Source organism: Solanum dulcamara, chromosome 9 (genome assembly GCF_947179165.1).
Source record: "Solanum dulcamara chromosome 9, daSolDulc1.2, whole genome shotgun sequence".
NCBI classification, from domain to species: domain Eukaryota; kingdom Viridiplantae; phylum Streptophyta; class Magnoliopsida; order Solanales; family Solanaceae; genus Solanum; species Solanum dulcamara.
In genome coordinates this window covers 16969073-16991958 of record NC_077245.1, presented here as the reverse complement: position 1 = coordinate 16991958, position 22886 = coordinate 16969073, and the positions used below count along the sequence as shown (strand labels likewise).

The window sequence follows — 22886 nt, the reverse complement described above, 5'->3', positions numbered from 1 at the left end:
TTTGGTTTAGAACGAACTCACAACGCACTACGGAATTTTAGCTGGTACCACAGCGAACTAAGAGAGCAATTTCCAATTCATAAAAAAACTAGCATCAAAATGCCCCACAGCAGAGAGCCTAGCTGCCAATAAGACATCAATTTTCTAACTTTTTGCCTTCATGATAAAAACTAAATGTGCCTTCAGCTGTAACTTCTAAATAAGAGACTCGGGTTTCTTATCGGTCGCGCCATTATAACTATATACTTACAGAACTAGAAAAGAGGGGCAATCACTGAAGCCGCAAGAGGCAGAAATTGCATCATGTCAGCTGTTCAAAGCCGGAGGACACAACATTATTTGGTTTTGGAGGACAAGCAGTATGCTTGTTGGTTTTGTTCTTCTCCTCTGCCTGTGCAGTAGGCAATTTCTCGCTGTGAAACTGACTTTCACCAAATTCTGACTCTTGTTTCCTCTTTATTTTCTTTTTTGGCACAGCATCTGCTGCTCGTGGATCAACAGAGCCGCTAGAAACTCCCTTTAGTTTCTCCTGCTTTAGACGATCCACATCAAAACCATTAGCTAGGGAAACAGGCATTCGTGCAGAAGCAGTTACTGCTGCACTACTGGATACTGGCTTGTTTGTTGAGGTTGAAGAATGATCAACTACAATCCTTTCTTGGATATGCACTGACTGAGCAATAGGTCCAGCATCTATTCTACTAGCCTCTTCCTTTGTGGTCAATAACTTGTTCCTCCTAATTTTCTCTCCATCCTACATAAAGATCACAAATGAACTTTTACCAATTGTAAAAGCTACAAAAAGCATTTAGGCACAGGTTTGAAACTGCATTTTAGCGTAATTCATTGAAAGATGACGATGAGAACAACTACGGACTGATTACTATGTGAAATTCATTTTCTTAATGGAATCTCAGAAAGCATTCAGATATAGACTAATAATCCTATACATTTACCTAAAACAGAGCTCCACTGTGAATGAAAGCTCACAGGTTAAGAGCTACCTAAATAAAGAAGAGAAAATAATGATAAACAGGGCATTTTTTACCTTCCGGCGTGCGTGCAATGCTCTCCTCCTATCTTTTGCTCTACATATAGCACGTTTAATACCATGATTGTCCATAAATCCATTTGGCCAATATCCAGCAAGCTGCAAGAAAAACAGAACAATAACAGTTAAAAAACCATCACAGAGAAAACTAGGAAGAGTTCAGAAACCCCCAAATGTCAAAGCAGCTCCTAATTCACATTTTGTGGCCAAAATCCTGAACATACATCAGAGTTTAGCAGTGGAAAATTTTATTTGATGAAATCTAAGAAGAGAATACACCGATAAGTGACCACCACAATAGAGAACAGACTCTTACATACACCAAAAAACTGTTTCTGATCTAGAGTCTACCTTCAGATATACTTGGAACTTAGTTTGCATCAAGTACTAAAAATTCCAAGATAGCCCAATGGCAAATGAAGTAGATGAAAAAAATAAAGACCAAGCATGCAAAATGAGGTTCTTTCTTCAAGAAATAGCAAAATTTGTATGCCCCCTAACCTCAGCATACAACTTTCTGACTTGCGGACCAGCATCTTCATCCAGGCCCTACAAGTAAAGACTAAGTAAATCTCCAGCACAAATTGTTTCTAGAAAGAAGCAATCTTGTCAAGGACATTTTTGTTTTGAGGTGGAGGGGGGGTGGGGGTTTAAACTACCTCAACAAAATGATCATAAAGGTCACATATTTTGTCTTCCAATGCAACATCCATGCTGTGTTTTCTCTTAAAGGCTTCTTTCTCTTCAGCACTTGCTTCTTGGAAATCATCAGAAGCTCCTGCTTGTTCAAGTAACTGCTAACACACATCAAGCATCATAAAAAGATATTTTGTAGGTTTTCATAAAAGCATCACCCATAACCTGAGGGAGTGGAATTTGGTTTGAGATTTCCTATCAAAACATTCACTTCTACAAAAATGAAACACTCTTTTTTCCTGACCATTGAGGAACAATGGCAACTTCACAGGAAGGCTTGAATCCCTCAAATTCTAGCAGAGAGAACATGCACTCATGGTTAAGAAAAACAAGCATAATATTACAGAGGCATACCTTTGATTTCATCAATGGAATCCGCAACTTAATCATCTCAGCAACCTCTCTCTTTATGTGCTGAACTCTGTTATCTTTCTCTTGTTTTGCTGACAGGCCCATATTGACCATGATCTTCAAGTTCCTCTGCAGCCAGACAAATATAAGAGCAATCATAATTTCTAAGACAATGATGGGGAGCAAAACCACCTATGACTTGAAGTATTAGTAACAGTTGAACGAGAGAAATATTAAACCTTAATATATGTGAACTAGACAAAAACTATCATAAGCTTCTCTAGCATGGCGCAAGCTTGTGCAAGATGGGAAGGAAACATGTGGTAAAAGAAAAAAGAAATCCAACGTTAATAACCACAAATTGAAGCTTACAAGAATATGTAACATGTACAACAGGGTGCGTGCATTAGACATAACTTGAAAGCAGTTTACAGCATTCAGCCAAGAAACTAGATTTGCCTAGCATTTCTCTTTCAAATTTTCTTACACCGCTTATTTTCCTTCAGATTTCACAACCATGATACAATACTCGTAGGTCTTTATTACCTAAACATTCATTATCTCATCCCATAAAACAAATTTAAATTGCAGCAGTTTGTTATCTTCCACAAGATAATAAAAAAGTACAGGCCACCTAATGAGGAAGCTCTGTTAATTAAATATATGTGCATGTGACATTCACATTTCCTTTTACCAACTTCAATATCTCATTTTCTCGCACATAAAGGTACATTTGGACCTCTAATATTTGCTAACCAACAAGAGTTTCTTAACCAAGTTACTATTTCTGAAAAATGCTGATAAATATCTCTTCCAGCTTCTTAAAATCCAAACTAATTTATTTGATAGTTAACATTAAAAATTGAAATAATGAATTTTAATAGAACAGACATGTTTCGAAAGATTCTACTATATAACAACTGATTAAATATTTTCTTTTTTCTTGACAAACGATTATACTAGTCAATTATTAAGGCGAAAAGGATTATTCTCCTAACCAAAAATATTAATGAACTTCCTCACTTAAATGCAGGTGTCTCATTATTTTGGCACAATTTGATTACTGATAGACTGTTAAGCAGTTCCATCATCGTTAGCAATTTAAAAGTTCACCTCCACTCAAAAGTCAAATACCAAGTCACATGATACTTCATCTTATTTCATATGCCAGTTGAGTGGACATAGTAAGACTATTTTTTGGACAAAGTAATTTCATAATGACAGTAAATTCTCTTGTATACAAGCAGTATAACAAAAAGTAGAGAATCTACAACATGATATAAATCTCTATGAACGATGTCCAAGTTTCTATACACATTGGAACCCCATGAGTGCACACTTGCATCTTTTTCAACTTGAGACTAGGTTAAGAGTCATATTGTATATAGTTTAACACCCGTTGGGTGTTCTTGTGATAAAATATTGTACTAGAGAGTGTGGACACAATTAGTAGGTAGTAACCTTCTTAGCAACAAATCAAATAAACAATTAGTACACCGGAAGACATTCAATGTAATCTTGTGATAAAGAGCACAGTGCACAAGAACTCCTCAAGGCTTGATCTTCCACCAGAAAACTATGTACATAGTTTCTTTATTTATCTTGACATACCCGTGTAAAATGGCTGTAACATAGTTTCTTTATTTATCTAGACGTACCCGTGTTAAATGGCTGTAACATGAGTATGGTTACTTCATGCAGATTTTTCAAAAGAACTAAAAATTCATTTAAAAAGAAATGCATACCCTAAATAGATACTTCCATACACCAGCATAAAATATTAACAGGCTCATAAAAAATATCTCAATATTGTAAGACATGCACTAAGATTTCGCAACAAGTCAGTTTAGAATGTAAATTGTTCGAATTCAAAGTAAAATAATGTTTTAAGTGTTGCTTCATGATAATGGCTGGAAAGTGACAGATATTGGGAACATATTAACAAAATAATTATCAAAGTTAATGTTCGGAACTCGGGAATTGTAGGTTTTCACACAAATTAACCAAATTAGTCGTGTGATATGTAAGAGCCATTGTCAGCAGTCCACAATAGCAATTATATGAGAGTTCAGACTGGTCTTTAAGCTCTTCAAACTGAAACAGATTCAACAATTGATAACATTTAGCCAAGGATCTGGTTCTATGTCTCTCAACTTCACAATTATGATTGCTTTAACATTATGCATTACAAGATTTTAGATATTTTTTTGTCATCTAATGAAGATATGCCACCAAAATAGAGAAAGAAATCATCACTACAATTGATTCCTGTAACAACCTCACAGATCTCCATAACATAATTAAGATATGGAACAACTTATGAAATAAATACAGTCAGAATAACTCAAAAAGATATAGCTTGAACATGATGCAGCGTCAGCATGATAACAAACTTTATCTAGAAAATCCAGATGACACAAAAGTACCTTCAATGTGCGAAGCTGTATCAAGTGGCCGACAATACTCATTAAACGATTGATTAACTCATTGGATATTTTTCCATGACTAGCTTGCTGAAACCATCAACGGAAATATTTGGATTCAATAAGTACGTTATGGAATATAAGTTAATACGTCAACCAAAAAGATAGAACTAATTAGACCATATAGCTTAGTCTATACCGCCAATCGGGCAACTTTAGCCAGCCTCTGCTTTATTTCAGGTGGTAACCTCCTTTTGATAGCCTGAGATGAATTATCAGCATCCTGAACCTCCATACTCGGTGGCCTTACTGTGATATTTTGAGATTGAAATAAATGGCCAATATAAAAATATGAAATTATCATCAAATAGGAAACATCTGAACATTGGCCTTACTGTGATATTTTCAAAAATTAAACAGATATCCAATGTATAAGAAAATGAATTATCAGTTAGAAAAAACAGATGTCAGAGGTTTTGGGCATACATTCCGCAACGATCTTCTCCAAATCCCTGATGGCCTTCTCAAGCATTGTACCTTTTGGTCTACCACTAGATCCTTCCTTTCTCTGCATAGAAGGAACTTTCTGTATAGTTTTAGGAAGCACCTGAGTGTCAGTTACAGTAAGAATAAAAGCTTATTGGGAATCTCAGATATGACTGCATAACCCTGCACCATACGCGTGTCTCTGAATCTTATATGGTGCAGGCTTAAGTGGTCATGTCTGAGATTCAAGGCAAACCGACAGAATAGAGAGGAAACAAGGACTTGCTAGAACTAGAGGTCTTCTTGATTGTTTTTGATGAAGTAATAGATTTCATTAAAGGCATCAAGAAGATGCAAATAGTACACAAAAGAGTGAGATCAAAAGTGAGTGAGTTACCTCTATTACAGTGAGCCCTATACTAAAGATAAGGAGCTAACAAAATCCAAAAAGTTGTCTGGAAAGTTTACAGGGTACTAGTTGTTATGTATGCACACCTTCATTTTAACTGCTACAAAAAATTAATGGCAGCCGCAGGGCAAACTGACTGAGTAGATGGAGAAGGACTAATTAGACCAATAGAAGGTCATCTTGATTATTATATATGTTTATCATATTGTCAAAGCACAAAAAAAAAATTCTTTTTGATAATGGACGGCAACCAGAACCTCTGTTCTGTTTTATCTGATACCATATTGAATTGTGTGATCATCCCATCTAAATGCTTAAGTTGTTCGAGCACAGAAGCTCCATGCTCTTATCATGTAATCAAAGTCAAACCCATCCCTCATATTGGTCACTCTAATGTTGAGCCCCTACGTAATGTTATCCATACTCCAAGTCAATAGTTCTGCGAGAGTGTAGAATCTTTCATTTGTTATAGAATCTTTCATTTGTTAAGGCGATAAATTGTAGTATTGACAATCCTCATCTTTAGCTTTTGGGTTTGAGTTAAAGTCTAATGTCAATTTTCTTATTAATTACATTTGGTTTTCGCTTGTTAAGGTGAAGGCTATTTAGTACTCCCTCCGTCCCAATTTATGCGAAGGTGTTTAACCAGGCACGGAATTTAAGGATGAAAGAAAAACTTTTGGAACTTGTGGTCAAAAATAAACCATAGATATTTGTGTGGCTATAAAAAATCTCATGTAGGGTAAGAAAAGTTTAATATTAAATTGTTACTAAATTAGAAAAATATCATTCTCTTTAGGACTGGCTAAAAGAGTTGATTTCTTCTCTTTAAGGCTGCTACTGATTCCTTATCTAGTATCTCGACTTATCGTCACATTAATTGGGACGGTGGGAGTAACTTTATAGAGGAAACCGGTTTGATTTTGGAAAGAAAAGATCAGTAAAGACCACGAAGGATGAAAAACTTTTGTTAACGCCAAAAGAGACCCAAAGATTTCATGGAAGCATGTTTTTTCCTTGCATCTATTGACATTATTTGGCTCATTATAGGCGCAGCTCTACTTAGCTGTAAACATTTCAAAGACTTCACCTGGTCATTAATAAGTGCTATCCCTACATCGAATGATGATCTACTAGAAAAAAGTTTCCTTCAGCAATGTTCTCAAGCAATCATTAGAAATCACTCTAGAAATACCATGGAGAAATGGCACCCAAGGGTGTGGCCTAGGGGTCAATGAAGAGGGTTGAGAACGATGAGATCTCAGGCGAAGGTTCGAAGCGCACGCAAGTCGGCCCAGACACCACAGTTATAAAAAAATACCATGGATAAATGATTCATGACACAAAAAATTTGGCAGATAGCAAGAAACACACTATCGCAGGGAAAGGAAAGTAAACAACTCACCATAGTCTGAGCTGAGTTCTTTCCCTCAAAGCCACTGACATTAAACTTTTCATCACGATGCTGAACAGACTGGTCTATTCCGTCAGAGATGTTTACTGATCTTCCAACATTAGATTTCTCTTGAGCATAAGAACTTTTGTCTTGTAGCCTCTGAGATGAATTCCCAGATATTTCAGAAGCATCTCTTAATTTGTCACCTAGATTCTTGGATTGGGTAACTCCAATTTTCTGCTGGTCAAGGGCTTTTTCTTGTGCAGAATTGCCACGCAATGATGCTGATGGAGATAGCTCCAACATATTTTGGGTGTCTGCAGCTTTCTTTGTTATTGGTGTTTCAGAAACATTCAACTGATTCGGGAATTTTTCTTCATGGGATACATTTTGCAAAGCAACACCATGAGATGGATGAGATGTTTCACTAACAACTGGTACTGGTTTCCCAGCCTTTTTTCCGACTTTTACAGGTTTACTTGTATTATGTTCATCATCATCCCCAACATCGCTTTTCGCCAGATCTTTTCTTCTCCTCTTTTTTGGTTGCTGATTCTTTGGTGAGACTGGTTCACTAACAGAAAATAATGTCAGTTAGAAGCGCCCAAATGAAATGACAAAACAAATGAAAAGAAGTATCAGTTTTCATATCTGAGAAAAATGAGCAAATAAATCCTTTCCATTTTGCAGTCATAATTACAGATTCAATAGTGTTATGAACAACATATCATGACTATTTTGATAGGTGAGGGGAAAGAATAAGGGCATCTGTGTCGATAAAAAGAAGCTAAACCAACGTCCCGAAAGAAATATAGATCTATATTCCTAAATCAAGGGAGAAAACATAACTTATTGGACAAGGAAAAAGAATTTCTTAGGTAAAGAGAAGCAGAGGTTGAAACCATAGAAAGCAGTAGGTTAATACTTGGTTTTAAAAAAAAAGGTAAACACTTCCAAAATTGCAAGAACCTAATCTCCTCGCCAGTGTTATCAAAAGCGAAAAGCGTAAAAAAAACTCCAAGGTTCGTTGGGACTTAAAGCGCAAAGCGCAAATAAAGCGTGGGCTTTATTGAGAAAAGGCGCAAATGGAGAAAACATATAAATATATATATGTTTAGTCCAAGACTAATAATTAAAAGCATGAATAACAAATATATGGGCAAAGAAATTGATTGTTTTTATAATAAAGTGAAATATGAAAGGTTTAGCATCACCTCTTCAGGAAATGCTCATTCACAAGGAAAAGTATGACTTAGAGCCTTGGCAACAACACTGAAGCACACATTAAGTGAGGCAAAGTGCGCTTTAAGCACACCTTCGATAACACTGCTCCTCGCAGAAGGAAAGAAACGAACTATGTTTTGAAAGGAAAGTCAATTAGTGTACAACAACTTAACTTCAATTGTTTATGGCCAGGAGCGGAGCTACAACTCATTAAGGGTGTTCGGACGAACCCAGTAGCTTTTACGTAAACCCTAGATTTGTATTAGAATCGCTAGTAAATATAAATAAAATTTGCGAACCCACTTACATAAAGCATTGGGAGGTTAAGCGGTAAGGATCACTGGATCAGGGTATTAAAGCTTTGCATCGCGGAGATGTGGGTTCGAAACCCACTTGCTCCCAAAGTCTTCTTTTTAGCTAATATGTTCTATTCTCCTTTTAAAAGAAAACAGATATCTACATCATTTTTTCCAAAAAGAGACTATCATTTCTTTACACTATTTCAATTCCAAAATCATATTTTTTCACAAAAATTAGCTAGGATTTGTTACCTTTTAAAAAATATATTGAATATCAATACTCGTTTCTTAAATTGAGGTTATTATAAATTACAAAAAGATACGAAAATATTTTCCTTCATACCAAATACACCATAAAAGGAGAAAAAAAAAGATACTTGTAATATAAAAATACTTATTTCTTTTACATATTAAGAAGTAGTGGTTAATACGGATATGCATTTATTCATTTGTTTAGCCATTCTTTATCTATATAAAATATTGGTGGGTTGAATATTTTATTTGTTTTCACCCAATTCATTTTCGACCGGCCCATATCCGATTCGACCCACTCGTTTACCACCCTATCTGAATCCATAAGCCTTAAATCATGGCTCCGCCTCAGTTTATGGCTTTTGCCATTTTGGTGTAAATTATAAAGAATGAATAGTATGTTAGATTTCATTGACTCCATGCAAGCGGGTGGGTTTTTATCATAAGCACCAGCTTGATGCTAGGTAGTTTCTCCTTTGCAATATACAAGCTTACTTACCTTCTTCAAAAAAAAAAGATGCTTCTCTTTCCTAATTAAACATTACTAGAATGTGATGAATAAAGATTTCAAAATTTTAAAAAGAAATAGATAGAACAAACAAGAAAAAGAGGAACAAAATTATTTTGACGGAATGAGAAAGAAGATTAAAAAAGAACCCCAAAAGTAAAAGTGACAACGAAGAAGAGCTGTACATGAGGAGAAGAAAATAGGAAAGGGGTAATCAAGAAATAAAGAAGAATAGAAGAGTCAGATTAAATCCAAGAAGAAGAAGAAAACAACATAAAGAGAACGTTGAATATCATGTAAAGAGGAACCCATCAATGCTTGGCAGGGATTACCAGATTTGGGGGTGAACTTGAATTGGGGGAGAGAGAATTAACTATTTCTTATGGTAAAACTTAAAAGTATATGTGGGTCATAATTATCCTTTTTTTTAATGTAATAAGAAGGATATCATTAACAAAAAGCATCAAGAAGATGCAAGCATTACAAAGACATTATCGTCTCCCAGGAAGGCAAAAAAAGCTAACACAACTATCAACATAGATCTATGGAACTGATAAATTCAAGGAAAGATTCAAGAGTATAGTTGACCCAACTAAAAAGACTAATCAAACATCTAGCCTTAAGAGAGGAAATAGGAGTTGGGATGCCATCAAAACACCTTTTGTTCCTCTCTATCCAAAAGCACCACAAATTACAAGCAGGAACCAAAGACCAAATCATTTTTATGGACTTCCAACTTTCCAGGAGCTCCAACACACGAAAGTCTCTCAAAGAGCCTGGCATGGCCCAAGTCAGCCCAAAGAGAGAAAAGAACATGTTCCAAAAGTCTGTGGCAACAGTGCAATGAAGAAACAGGTGATTGATAGACTCTGGGTTGCATAAGCACATGTAGCATAATTATCCAATCACTTGAAACATGGAATTGTGGAGTAATTTAACACTTTGTTTGGATGGTTGTTAAGTATTTTATCGTACAATATTATTTTAAGGAATACAATATTTGAATAGATTATATCGTTCTCCATTGTTACATAATATCACACATCAACAATGACAAATCTACAAGAAAAGTAGGATACGGGATAGAACTAGTATGAAAAGGTAGGGTAAAGGATAAATAAGATTATTAAACAATAAGTAAAGACAAAATAAGAAGAAAATATTAAGGTAACAATGCAAAACCACAAAATCGGTTATTACGATACAATAATATTTAAGTAATAATCAAAACATTGTAGTTAAACTAACGATACAATACAATACAACATGTAACAACAAATCCAAACAAGGTGTAAGGGAATTGTTAGGTGGTATATTATGTTATTTAAAAACTTTAAAATGGATATAAAACTAAATTTGGATGCCTGATGAAAGGTGAACAATTGGTTAAATTATATAAAGTGGTGTTGAGACTTCTCATACTACTTAAAAATCTCAAGGAAAAAACTCACATGCGCTCCAACTTTCCGCGGTTGACAAAGAAACCATCATGCTTTATTGCTGAGTTATCAACCTGAAAATATTCATCCTGCATAATAAGAAACAATGTACTAAGTACTCTCACTACAACATATAAATGCCACCTGTACAAAGTTGCAAAATATTGACTATGCTTATAAAATCATTCGGAAACAAAATAACAGATATGTGTATAAGTTAGATAAGGTTAGGAAACTTGATGTGACCAACCAGCTCAGTATCATCAATGAAAGAATCTTCAGTGTCATATTCATCGTCATCTGGGAAATTATTAAGATCTTCCTCATCATCACTTTGCTTGCCCTAAAAGGCATAATAGTTAATTAGCAGATCAAGTGCAAAATAAATGCATAAATTTATATATATCACTGACAAGTCTCATGTAACGAGTAAACAACAAAATGCATACCACATATAGGCGTTCAATCTTTTCTATCACAGCATTTAAACGATTTCCAGGAGGTGCATCCTTGACTTCCTTATCAGAAGGTTGTCCCTACAAGGGCATTGATAATAAGCATAAAATTTTATCAAAAACATGTTTTCCCAAATTAGCAAACAAATGCTCCGTAATAGAATTGCAACATCAATTCTGACCAAACTAGTCCTTGGAAATTTCACTATTTCCCCTTTTAGTTTGTTTTTTTAGACAAGATCTTTGAAATACTTATCTTTGTCAAAAAATGTTTTTCGAAATAAATTATTCTAATCATAGAGATCACCAACCTCCCTATATACTCCAGCACACGGTTTACAGGAAAACAATAGAAATCTTTGAAAGACTTATTTCTAAGACCAAATATCACTAGCCGCCTTTTATACTCAAATAGTGCCGGATTCAAAGGAAGTCAATGGAAAGTCACCTATAAAAAGACATCACGTTCTCAATATAAGCAATGGAAAAAATCAATAGCAAACTTTTCTCCCTTGGGCATAACTAGCAAGGATGTATTGCGATGATGATGCACAAAAACGTTATGCACGACTTAGACAATTTAATCAATTAATAAAATCTTATAAACGACAAGAAAACACCTGCATACGAGACTTATACCAAAAAGTAGAAAACCTTGCAACAACTACAAATGACACCTGATATTCTATACCTACAGGGACCTCATGAGCTAAGTTGCTCGGTCTCTCCAAAAATGTTGTCAGACCGTGTCGGATCCTCCAAAATTGCACTTCTTTTGAAGGATCCAACACACACCAGAAAATAAGGGATTAAATGCTATTTCTCTAAGTGTACAAAATCCTTCTCTACCACCCCCACCACAAAATTCCTCTATTTCTGTCTCTATATATATATATATGGTCTGCGTATATGCTAGTGGAGCAACATCCCACGCTCTGCATCTTCTCTTCCGTCTTCCAAAGATCTAACTGAAGAATAATACTTCTCTTACCATACTTGGCAGCACCCATTGAAGACAATCACCACATAATTTTCCACCACAAGCAAGATGCTTTCTGGCAATGTAAAAGGAGGTGAGACATCTTCACCCAAATTTTTGCACATGAACACCAACTGACCCATGTAATGTTACTCTCCCTCAAATTCTCGGACGTCATATTATTTGTCTAGCAAAAAACACACATTTCTTGGAAACATATGTATCCACACCACAACATTTGGAAATAAAGACTCCTCCCTTCTCAACAGTTTCTCATAATAAGACTTCACATACTTGGACAAACATCTATATTAATCCCAAAAAAAGTGTTGTCAAAGAAGAAAAGCATAGAAACACGTCAAGATTTGTGGGATCAAAAGCACTAGAAGACAAATAAAGTGCTTGTTTCTGGCAAGGTAAGGCATAGATAAAGAGGAAGAAACAAAGGTAGACATAAAAACAAGAGAAACGACTATAAAAGCAAACAATAAAGACAGGAGTTGAAAATTGCATCAGCGAAACATACAAGTAAAAGCCGTGTTAATCAAGTTCAACAACGGGTTTAAATTTCTTGCACATAATGGGAAGATGCTATTTTTACCTTTCTAATTCATGCGACTAGATTTCTTATATTAAAATTATAATTTCCTATTCCTAGTTACTAATGTACATATATATTTATGAAAATATTTCTAAGATTTTTATAAATAATGATGGTGTACGTGCAAGTTTGCATACAACTCGACTATTTTACTCCCTTCCTGCTACCTCTAGCCAAGTACGCATTTTATCTAGATTGTCTCCCTTCTGTTGTGGAGCTTGACAATAACAAATACGCCTAAATACTCTGAGATGGTGCACATATGGTTCCACATCCTGCCAAGCCTCATAAGGAGTTATATTCTTGAGAGCCTTTGCAGGTAGCTTGCATAATACTCAACGAAATATTTACCCCTTCAACCCAAAAATGTTTTGGTAAGTCCATCTCAAACATTAGGCACCCAACCATCTCCGTCACTGTCATGTTCATCATTTCACTTCCACCCCTTTGTTGAGGTGTGTAGGTGGTAGTTAACTGGTGTTCGATTCTTTCATCTCTGCGAAACTTATCAAATTGGCTAGAATTGTACTGGGGACTATTATCATATCTCAAGAGTAAAAATGTTAATCTTCAATATCATTTTGGTTTATGATACCTTTTAAATTGTTGAAACGTGGCATAAACTTCATTTCTAGTGTTCGGGCCCAACACATTCTGGAAGGAATCATCAATGAAGAGAAGAATCGTTACCATTCACTTAAGGAACTGACATAGGTCCACTTGATACCATTCACTAATGGAACTAACATAGGTCCACAGACACAAGTGTAAAAATTGTAGCTTTTGAGAGGCCATCCAAGTTTTCTCCATTTAGAAATAATAAGTTTTTTTTTTTTGGATCAAGTAAAGAATTTCATAGATACTTACAAGGAAGTATATTTAGTGAGCATTGATCCCTAGTCCTCTAGGTGAGAAATGGAAAGATAACTTGTGTTCCTTGCTGACAAGCATCACAATTATGAGGTCAACCTTCGATTTCCAAAATATTTTCAACAAGTTTTTTACCTTTTGGTTCGATTAAATCCTATTGGTTGAAGTGCCCAAATCTTCTACACAAAAAAGTTTGAATCACTCAGGTTTACACTGCATAGGCTTCAAACCCACTCCATTCTACAACAAAAACTTTAAAACTTATCTTTTTTTTCATTTTAACACAATAATTAAACTCCATCATCATCAGAAATAACACAAATGTTAGCTTAAATTTAAGAGAATATGCCTTCTCCATCATTTACCCGAACGATACCGATATAAGTCTAAAGTTTCAACTTCAACTGTACCTTCAGCTTTCACTTTCAAAAAATCCCCATTCCAAATTATCATTGTGATTTATGGAGCTTTTATCAAGGTCGTTAATATTGTTGCATTAAACGTTATATGCTTTATGCATTCATTGCCAATGAGCCAAGTGGTGTGTGTGTCCTTGTTGCTAAAGCATGCGGCAGCAAAGATCCTCTTCCTGAATTTCTGACTCAGTTGTTTGTACTTGTTGATTGCTTTCAGGAGTCTGCTTTATATTGCATTACCTATCTAAATAGAGAATGGAAGTACCACAGATTGCACCAGGCCTCCAACAATATTTTTGCATGTGGGTGGTCTATTTACAATGCTAGAAATGTGAGAATAGCTTCTTGCTATCAAACCTTCTATTTTGTCATTCAATTTCTTGTTACATTTTTATCTAGCTTTGCTTCCTCGCTGGTTTTGTGCATGAAAGTCTCATTCACTAACTTTTCAACCTTCTATTTTGTCATTCAATTTCTTGTTACATTTTTATCTAGCTTTGCTTCCTTGCTGGTTTGTGCATGAAAGGCTCATTCACTAACTTTTTCTTGCTTCAAAAGCTCATTTGCTCTTGAGCTTGAAGAGCACTCATTAGCTCAACAATTGAAATATATTTAAGATTTTTGTTTTACGATGCGTCACTAGAACCTTCCCCACAATTCTGCTATCTAGGAAATCCTCAACAAGCAATTGGATTTTGTTGACGATCAAGGAAATTCTATAAGAGTATTTGCTAATAGACTCATTTTCGTCAACGCATAGAGCTTCAAGGTCCCTTTCCATATTCAAAACTTGCATTTGCCTAGTTCGATCATTTCCTCAATATTCCACTTCAAATTTGTCCCAAGAAAAAACTTCTTTTATGCCATGGGCCTAGGAAAGATTGAATCTCCTACGTGACTCTAACTAACAAACTTGGCTTTGGACCTATTGGTTTCTTCATTGTCGGCCTTGATTTGTACCAAGGTAGAATCTTTTGGGAGTGCATGGTCAAGACTGTCTTAAGCAACAATCCACCAAAATCAAACGTTTCTAAGTAAGTTTACATCAGTAATGACCAAATTACGTAATTCTCACTGGTGAAAGTATATGGAATTGACAAAGAAAGGCTATTGTTGGTTGACATTTCGAGTTTAAAAAGTTGAAGGCTTTTCTTGTTTCTTTTTCTTCACAAATCCTACAAAACCAAGTGTGGCTCTGATACCACTTGTCGATTTAAAATAAGAAAAGGAGCGACAACATAAAGAGATGATTTGGGAGAACGATCTAATTCTTTCGTACTTCAAATGCCCAATATCTGGATTGCTACGACTGAAGATAAAAAAAGATAATAAAAAGATTTTATTCAATCTTTATCCGATATATTTTGAAAAGAAAGAACCTAATCACTGGAACTCAAATGGCAGGTGTTCAACACTAAGTTATAATGTATGCATGTGTACTTGAAAGGATGGTGGCTAAACCAGCTTGCACACACCTTGATTTATCAGTTGGGTACGTACTACCTTCCACTAGCAACTTTGTCCACTTTGGTATAGACAGATGAAAAAAATCACGGAACTTTCCTTGCCTCTATCACTCTATGGTGTTTGAGACATGGTATCCCATAGTCCATTCCGACTCCATTAATCGTTAGGTCAATCCCTTGAATACCAATTTATATAAGTTTTTTTTTTCATATATCTTCAACATTTAATCACACCCAAAGACAGCACATGGCAACACCTAGGAGCCTAATCTAGGTGAGCTTGCAAAACTTATAAAGAACCCAGTTTCAAAGCAAGGCATAATTGTGCCTTAAAGATGCCTCTATTAACACCATTGCGAAGTCAGTCACAGAACTTTAAAGAATAAAGATAGACAAACTTTAAACGAAGGAACAACTAGAAAGAAAATACTACAATAATAATTTACATTGTTTGCTATAATTCTTTTAGTATAATAGTGTTTGTTAAATAACAATCCCCATCTTGAGTCAAATGTAGTTCTAACCCAAATCTCTGTAATAAAATTTTAGCACGACTTACAAAATCAGATCACTAAATTCAAATTTCAAGATCTCTAATAGGCTTTGAACTACAATTTCTGTACAAAGGCAAGCAAATTTAAGCAAATAAATATAAATACTAGGATAGGAGTAAGAGCTACCTAAAGAAGGCAACTCTTGTAACCTTTGAAGGGAAGAGTCAGGGAACCCTCTTTCCTGCTACATTTTTTTTTGTGAGAATATACCAAATTTATCACAAAGACGTGTCAACTGAAGCACAATATTAAGCTCTGCAACTTTATAATTCATCTGGATTACAAAAGGAAACGCCACTTAAAGAGGCCATAAAAACACAGAATGTCACAGTGACGATATCTTCCCAACTCATTATGTTCGGATTTCAGACTGGCCCAAGGACAACATCATGGAGCAACCCAATCAGCTTCTAAAATCCCAGAATCTTTTACTATTCCACAATACTATAAATATTTTTTTTCATTTTAATGACAAATATTGTCAATACTTTATCAAATAAATCATATGAAAGATAATGCCAATAACAATTCCCCTGTGAAACCATGCACTCCATCTCTGACTGTTATATTTATCACCATCACACGCACACGGATGCAAAAATAGGAACAGCTGAGACAGGTGAGCAGAGCCACTCAAGTACCAATGAAGAATTTCACAGTGTAATCTTAAATTTCCCATACCAAACAAATGAATTGTCTACGGGGAGTAATTTGATCTTGGCTATATTCGGATGCTAAACCAATCATTCCTTTCACCCACCAGTAAGATTATAACTTTATATATATAAATAAGATTTCCTCTGCCCACCAGTTGCAAATCAAGAAGCCTTAACTGACAGTATTACCAATTCAGGATTGCAAAATACACAACTCACTCAACCAAATGACTGATGATATTTATGCAGCTCAAACACTACAGCATTATTTCCTACTAGAATTGAGTTTCAAAGCAACAAACTGAAAACTGATACTCATTGGTAGAATTTTACACTATAAGTTCAAGTGAATTAACTCAGATGAGAGATGACAAAAAACAGAAAACTAATTAAAGTTAACGTAACCAAACAATCAGGATTAAACTCAAATGACAACCTACCGGAGCTAATCGAGCCTCGAGAGAAGGATGCGGCACTGGAGGTTGAATGCTAGCAGCAGCTAAAACCGACATCGTTGGACCAGGACCGACACCATTAACATTGGACTTAGTAGCGTCCTTGAGAAGCTTCTTCCACGACACAATTGTGGTCTCTCCTGGCCTGAGCTCCACCGTAAACCTCCTCCGTCCTCCCGCCGCTTCATACGACGTGGACGTCCTCCCTAGCGGTTGTCCGCCACTGACGCCGCCGTCCATCGGAGATTGTAAACGAAATTAGGGTTGCGATGTATGAGATTTAGGAGAGGAAGACATGGAAAAGAGAGGGAAACACTGATTCGAAACCCTAAAGAAGGGGAAAAATACGGTAACGAATTGAAAAGAGAAAATTTTGGAATTGGATTTATTTAATTGTTTTTGCCCTTTTCAGTTGCTTTCTATTTTAGTAAGAAAAGAAAGAAGACTCCTTTTAGTTTCCCGTGCAACTGCCGTCTGTTTGTCTCACATTTCACACTTGGTCAACTCCTCTTCTAACATTTGTTGTCAAAAAAAAAAAAAAACTCCTCTTGTATTTTTATTTTTTAAAAAGATTACAAGTTAATCTTAATTATAATTATTCACATGTAATACGCCTCTGTTTAAAAATAAAAGATATTTCATATAATCAAAAAATATATCAATTTTACGTTTATTCACACTTCAAAAAGTCCTTTTTAATGCGTCTATAATAGCCTCCCAAAAAAGAACGTGCTACGTCCGACCACTTGTAAATCATGAAAAATTTACATAGAAGAGGAAAGAGGAAAAACAAAAAGAAAACGAGAAAAAGAAAAGAAAGAATAAATCAGAATTCGAGGTTTTCATTTGTGGTCTCGTATCATGATTCTCGAATAAATTATTTTTCGTTTTAAGTTTTTTACACGACTGTTCGAGATTATGTCATTGATGAAAACTCTTGATTCACTAAAGGTTCATTCATTTTATTTTAACTATAATTTCAAATCATGCTCTAATTATGTTTCATTATTATGATTTATTTATTTAATTTGAATCAGTAAAAATATCTTTCATTGATTTCTTTGAATTTAATCTCATATTGTGAACTAAAGATAAAAATTATAAATAGTTGTTTATGTGAGAAAATTAAATGTCCATGAAAACAGAATTCAAATACTAGGTTTGTTAACTTTTGTACTTGTTCGAGTTTGTATTATGAACCATTCTATTTAGCCTTTTACCAAGTGAATCCTTAAATTCAGTAAAACATAATATATTAAATCTCTCTGACCATTGACCAAACTTATGTGGTATTAAAATGAATGAATTGGCGAGAGTGTGTTACTACACGCGTGTTAAAGCAACGGATGGCATATTTAAATGAAAACATATATTAAATCCCTCTCTCTTTCTTCTCCACCACTCCTCTTGTCAGCATTAGCACTTTCTTGACATCAGGTTTCATGACGGTTATCAGTGGAGGGAGAGAGCGGCGTTGGTTTCATGGCGGTGCTTGTCGAAGTCCACCGATTCACAGTGTAGTGAGAGAGAGAATGAGGGAGGTGAGGATGCGAGGAGCTGGTCACGATGGCGAAGAAACTTGTCGGCCGGAGGTGTTGGTGCAGCAGCTTAGAGTTGCTGGTTTTGTGGAGGTTGAAGAAAGATGTCACGATCCAAACCTAGGGCCTAGACGTGATACAGCGAATGAAGCACCCGTAGGTACCTCACCCAAACCTCTTAGCATTCATTGAGCATTTCATCCGTAATAATAATCAAATAAGTAAAAACATAAGAGATAACGGGACTAAGGGACTTATCATACAAAGAGAGTCAAAGTCAACTTAACATCATACATTTGTCCAACCATACCTTCTACTTTAAAACTTGGCGGGGCCTAAGACATGTACCTAGCTCACCCTCAAGGTTTTAGTCAAAAATGTCAAAATGTAACTCAAGAGTCTATACATAACATAAGCTAGAAAGATAGGAGTGTTGTTCCTGAAACATGGGAACTCACCAAATAGTGGTAGCCTTCAACGCAATCAACTTAGCTAGGGGAGGAGAGTGTGGAGTAGCGCCGGTCCATAGATGGTGATATCATGTAGGCAAAAGTATGCATTAATGGTGATCAATCATTAAAATAATTAAAACAATAATATAAGAGTAACTTAATATGAAACCCATTTTCAACCAAAGCAAAAAAGAATTAAACTTTCATCTTATGGCTACAACCCAAGAACAAGGGAATTTAGCCTTTCATAGTTTGTGAGATAATTACATGAAGAATTTGTAACATAAACTTGAATTCAAGGTGAAAAGAAAGGAGAAAATATCACCAAACTAGGTCTTCTCTCGTCTTTCTTCAGATTCTCTTCGACAAGAACCAGTGCTCACATAAAAAATGTAAAAGTGCTCTTAATAGCACCAGAAAATGTGTTGTTAAAGCAATCGCACTAAAGTTCCCGACACGGACTTGTCTTGTTCCAATATAACATTTCATTTTCCCACTTTTGGGACAAATTTAGCTTGCACATGTCTAAGGTCCGCGAGGCGGACTTGTCGCGGACCACACTGCTTTGCCAAATAATTTTACGCTTTGGTTTGATCAACATATATCCAAGGTTCGCGACGTAAATTTATCGCGGACCACACTGCCTCATGAAATAATTTTATTTCTTCGTTGTTGATTCTTCATGGCCAGGTCCGTCGCAGACCTGGCGCGGACTACACTGTTTTGGCCAATACATTCCATATTTTAGAATAAAAACTGTAGGTCCTTATTTCGTGATGTCGATTTGCTTTCTTGCAGTGTATTTTAGTCCCCTTGTGATTTTATTTCTCCCTTGAGTTTCAATTTTCATCAAATCATGCTTCTAATGTCCATTTGTACTCACTTAGACCTGAAATTTTCTAAATATGCTATTTAGTTACAACAATACGAAATATGCACAATATGAACTCAACTTTAGGAATTTTGTCTTCAAATCTAGCAATAATTTATGGGTTTTAGTTGCTATTGGGCACGTAAATGTGCCCAAGATCATAGCTCATCTAGCATCGTCATAATTACATCATAGGATTAGCTCATCTATCATATAACTCATGCAATGTGGGGGTGTAGGCCTTCCATCATTACATATCTTTGATCATAAAACATCTTTAGGGACTTAACTTGCCCTATCATCAACTTATTTGAAACATCATAGCATCATCTTTCATAACCTTCTTTGCATAAAACATATTTAACTCATTCATAAAGCTTCATTGATATAGCCTGAAAATCATGATCATATCTCATAAATCATACTTGAAACTAGCATATAGCACGAGTCATTAAAATTCAACTTAAAATCATGCAATATGATGTGAATAATGCATAATTAGGCTAATATCATTGAAATATATCATAATTGAGAAGACCCAATACAAATCATGAAATTAGGATTTTTAATTGAAGAATTCATAAGAGAATTGAGAAGAGATCTTTGGAATTCCATGGGTGAAAGGAACCCACGGTTGAAGTCTCACATACCTTAACCTTGATGAGCCCTAAATTGAAAAGAATGAAATCTTGACCTTGAAGAAAATCCCCTTAAATTACTTGATGAAGAAGAAGACCTTGAGAGAAAACTTGGGAGAGAGTGTTTTGAATTTTGGGAGTTATGTTGAGAATGAGAGGGTTAGAAGGCTTTAGGGTAATTAATAGGTATGAATTTAGTCCCAAAAACCATCCACATTCACTAAAAAAAATATAGGGAATGATGAAAATATCCTTCATTAAAACTGAAAACTGGGGCTACATGGAAGACCCACCACGGTTCATAAACTTCACCATAGATCGTGGTGGTGCCCGTGGTCAATGCCTTAATCTTGGGGAAAAGGGAAATCTTCGAGATCTTCAGGAAAACCATAACGATCTTTGAAGATCACCACGACCCGCGGTGAGGGTCATGATGAGGATCCTGATATAAGGGTCTGTAGGGGTGACGACCAAGGAACCCACCACGGTCCGTAAAAGGCTATACGACCCGTGGTGGTTGGGATGTGGTCTCTACCTTGGAATGTTTTCTGAGGGTCTCATAGGAGAGGTCACCACGAAGGGCACCACGGCCCGTATCCCAGTCTTGGACCCTTTCCTGTAGGGTCTGAGGTTCAGAAACTCCACCACGGTGGCACACCATGAACCGTGGTGCATAGCACGGCCCATGATGGCCCTTGTGGTCATCACCTTGTGCCAAAAGCTGCATTTTTCTAGAATTTCATATTTAGATCCTTGTTTTTCCGACTTTTCAACTTTCGGGGTCTTACAAAAATAATGCAGGTCGAATGACGTCAGTACATGAAATATATGAGTATGTAAAATAGCAAAAGAAAACTTACTTAGGATACTCAACTCTGAAAACAGCCAACTCAAATAAGCATGAAATATAATAAGAGACCATGCTTTAAAAAGATAATAATGCAACTTAGTATATAAAATATAATAATTTATACTTCTTGGGGAGTTTTTCTAATCGACAACCATCATTTATGAGCTACGTGATGATATAACGTCTTGCCCACATTGTCAGAGCCATCCCACACCTTGTCAAAGCATGAGACAAACTTTAAATTATGGATCCATCTTATGAGCCTTCTCAGAGGAGGAGGAGTCCGACTTTTGGTACGATCCTATCTTACGTTGGCTACATAGTTTGTGGAACTAGAGTGAATTGAGTCTTGTCCAACTCGATGCTCAATACTACTCCCAAAACATAAAATGATATGCTCATACTAAACTGTATGTAAGAACTCAAAATGCTTCGTTTAATCTTCTCATACTTTTATCTCATACTTATCAAACTTCTTTATGAACTCATACTTAAATACTTTTTATACTCAAAACTTTAACTCATTTAAACTTGGTTGAGAGACTCTCAGCTTAAGTAACGCACATCAAAATAGTTTAAATTTCTAAAAATGAGAAAAATGACCTTTCTCCTTAGAAAATAGAGAAAACAAGTTACACGATCAAAAAATGGAGAAGTACTACATAAATTTTAACAACTTACATTAAGCCTCTAGAGATGCTATATCATTTTGATTTTCAACAAGGAAAACCACTTTGGAAGGTCATCTAACCACTCCAATTTTGGTGCCAAAATAAATTTCCAACTCTACGTCTGAAAGATTTTTAAAGAGAAGGGAGTCAAGTAGTATCAACAAAACATTAAGGGGTCGTTTGGTAGGATGTATTAAAAGTTAACAGTTCATGTATTATGTATGGTATTATTTAGTATTATATTTGGTAGAAATTGTAGGCCTATGTATAACTAATTCAAATTACACAAAATAGACTCAATTATGAAATTATTTACCTAAATTGGATCCAACCTAAATTATTTACTATCTTACCCTATTTTCTCTTTTTAATTTCTTGCATGACGTCATACTGACGTCATCATCACTGCTATGAAATAATCTTCTGTTATATTCCATCTATATATTGATACTATATTGGCATCATAAAAGATTGAGCTTAATTCTCTGTGATGCTCCGTCGGTATATTGATACTCTATCGGTATCATATATGATTGAGCTCTTTTTTTAAGAAATAAAAATAAAACAGGTAAGAGAAAATTATTAAAATTACAATCTTATTTATTAAACTCTAAATTAGTAAAAAGTATATTCTTTGTGATATTCCGTCGGTATATTCATACTATATCGGTATCATATAGGATTAAACTTAATCCTCTGTGATACTCTGTAGGTATATTGATACCTTATCAGTATCATATAGGATGGGTGTTGACGTCATGCCGATGTCAGTGCACGAATTTTAAAATAAATTTTTGTCATTTTAAAATAAAAAAAGTTATGAAAGTAATGAAGTATTTAAGGGTAAATACTTTCCATTTTTGGGTATAAGTGTTATTTT

General features: G+C 35.3%; 1 protein-coding gene across 3 annotated transcripts; it reads right to left on the bottom strand.

Moving 5' to 3' along the window:
- LOC129902449 (ubinuclein-1-like) lies at positions 1 to 17437 on the bottom strand. Of its 3 annotated transcripts, none has more exons than XM_055977686.1 (13): positions 16972 to 17434; positions 10984 to 11070; positions 10785 to 10877; positions 10547 to 10623; positions 6822 to 7386; positions 5008 to 5107; positions 4721 to 4830; positions 4525 to 4611; positions 2102 to 2227; positions 1711 to 1845; positions 1553 to 1600; positions 1049 to 1150; positions 1 to 754 (listed from the first exon to the last, which is right to left on the bottom strand). In XM_055977686.1, exons 1-13 carry the CDS (start codon positions 17224 to 17226, stop codon positions 302 to 304), a joined length of 2238 nt encoding a protein of 745 aa, XP_055833661.1. In that variant the 5' UTR covers positions 17227 to 17434; the 3' UTR covers positions 1 to 301. The 3 variants fall into 3 exon arrangements, with proteins under 3 accessions (XP_055833661.1, XP_055833662.1, XP_055833663.1); XM_055977687.1 differs by having other exon boundaries at positions 5008 to 5089; XM_055977688.1 differs by having other exon boundaries at positions 306 to 754; positions 1711 to 1829; positions 16972 to 17437.
- Between the last annotated feature and the right edge of the window lie 5449 nt (positions 17438 to 22886).